The 1,703-nt window shown below is 41.0% G+C and overlaps 1 protein-coding gene across 1 annotated transcript in view; it reads left to right on the top strand.

The window, feature by feature from the left end:
• The window catches only part of LOC129411207 (protein LBH-like), an 8,298-nt gene extending 6,874 nt beyond the window's left edge, over nt 1-1,424 (top strand). Inside the window, exon 3 of the mRNA XM_055161209.1 lies at nt 1,289-1,424. Coding sequence (XP_055017184.1) covers nt 1,289-1,341 — 53 coding nt within the window. The 3' untranslated portion in view covers nt 1,342-1,424. The remainder of the gene's footprint in view (nt 1-1,288) is intronic.
• Nucleotides 1,425-1,703: the final 279 nt, after the last annotated feature.

Below are 1,703 nucleotides of genomic sequence, written 5' to 3'. Positions count from 1 at the left end.
ATCATCTGGACAAAAAGTTGATTTGGTTGAACATGTTTCTCAGCTCATCCAAGCTGCTTCTTCAGTTGTGGTCAGACGCTGGATGTCACTTCCTTATATCTGCCTGAAGGGAGGAGCTAACTACACTGAAACTCCTCTGAAACTAACACACACATGTTTACAGTTTCTGTTTGTTAGCTCAGTCTGTTGAACTGTACTGAGTGTGGGTCATATCAGCAGAATCATTCAGGCTTTCACACCTCTGGACCTGACCTCCTTCTCACTATTATTCTCTTAGGCTGTTTTGTTTTAGGTTTGAGGATGGAGTTGTAAATAGGAGATCAATGGTGTCTGAGGCCTCCATTTCTGTTTCTTAACAAAAATAGCATCTTTAACTCCCTTCTCAAACCAATAATTTTTTCTGGCTCAGATCTGTACCTCACTTTCCTCAAAGGAGTTGCCTGTGGCTTTTAGGTGGAGATGTACAGCAGACTGAGGTCCTTTTATTTGGAGATGTACAGCAGACTGAGGTCCTTTTATTTGGAGATGTACAGCAGACTGAGGTCCTTTTATTTGGAGATGTACAGCAGACTGAGGTCCTTTTATTTGGAGATGTACAGCAGACTGAGGTCCTTTTATTTGGAGATGTACAGCAGACTGAGGTCCTTTTATTTGGAGATGTACAGCAGACTGAGGTCCTTTTATTTGGAGATGTACAGTAGACTGAGGTCCTTTTAGGTGGAGATGTACAGCAAACTGAGGTTTACAGAAGACTGCGGTCCTGTGTTGCTCTCTCCTCTGTGTTGGTTCATCCTGTTGTGAAGTGTCTGTTTTGTTTCTCCAGTGTGGCGTTCACTGCAGTCTTCACACTGAACACTGAATGGAGTAGAGCACACTGCTTTGTTTGTGACTGTTTTGTCCTTTGGGTGAAACAGTTTCTGTCTTAAAGTGTTTGTGGGTTTGAAATAGACTGAAATAGACATGGCTGGTGTTTTTCAGAAACACCTGGCATGTAAGGAACCCTTTCATCTGGATTCTGATTCTCTGTTGTCTTGTTTTTTAGCTCTCTTTGTTTTATTGAAAGCCCAAAAGTCCACAAACTCCACAGACAGAGAGGACTTTCTGTACACGTTCTTCTTTCTCCTCTCCTTCTGTGCTTGTAGGAACCACTTTTGTCCAGTTGACAAATAGAATTTCTCCTTTTCCCATAGATTGTACCTGGATGACTGAGGGATTTTACACATGTGTGATTTAATAAGAAATACATTGTGTAACAGTGTTTGTAATGTTTAATGTGTGTTTGCTGTAGCTGCAGGGTCGGACGTGACAGAGGACCCGTCTGGAGCCGAGATGCAGGACTGAAGTGGACCCTGGAGACTGTGAGTCCATCTAGACCTGGATCTCAACCGGACCAGAACCAGACCAGAACCGGGCCGGGACTGGACTGAGGATCTGAGTCCACAAATAGAATAGTTTTACATTTACATGGTTGAAACACAAGGTAGACTTTACATTAGACTAAAGGGAATAAAGATGTCACAGATGTTTTATGTGTAAATAGATTTTAAGACCATGTTTTTATATCGTGATTTCATTTGAGACTGCCCAAACTTTACTAAATATTTAAAAGCACAATGAAATGTCTAATTAATATATAAAGAGAGCTCTAGTCTTGGTATTTTTGAAACAATTCATTGGTGTATTTTAATAAGTTGCATTCAGAA

The sequence above is a fragment of the Boleophthalmus pectinirostris genome, unplaced genomic scaffold (genome assembly GCF_026225935.1).
Source record: "Boleophthalmus pectinirostris isolate CB_2022bp ecotype Guang Dong unplaced genomic scaffold, ASM2622593v1 HiC_scaffold_10, whole genome shotgun sequence".
In the NCBI taxonomy this organism is placed as follows: domain Eukaryota; kingdom Metazoa; phylum Chordata; class Actinopteri; order Gobiiformes; family Gobiidae; genus Boleophthalmus; species Boleophthalmus pectinirostris.
This window is presented reverse-complemented; position numbering and strand designations above follow the sequence as displayed.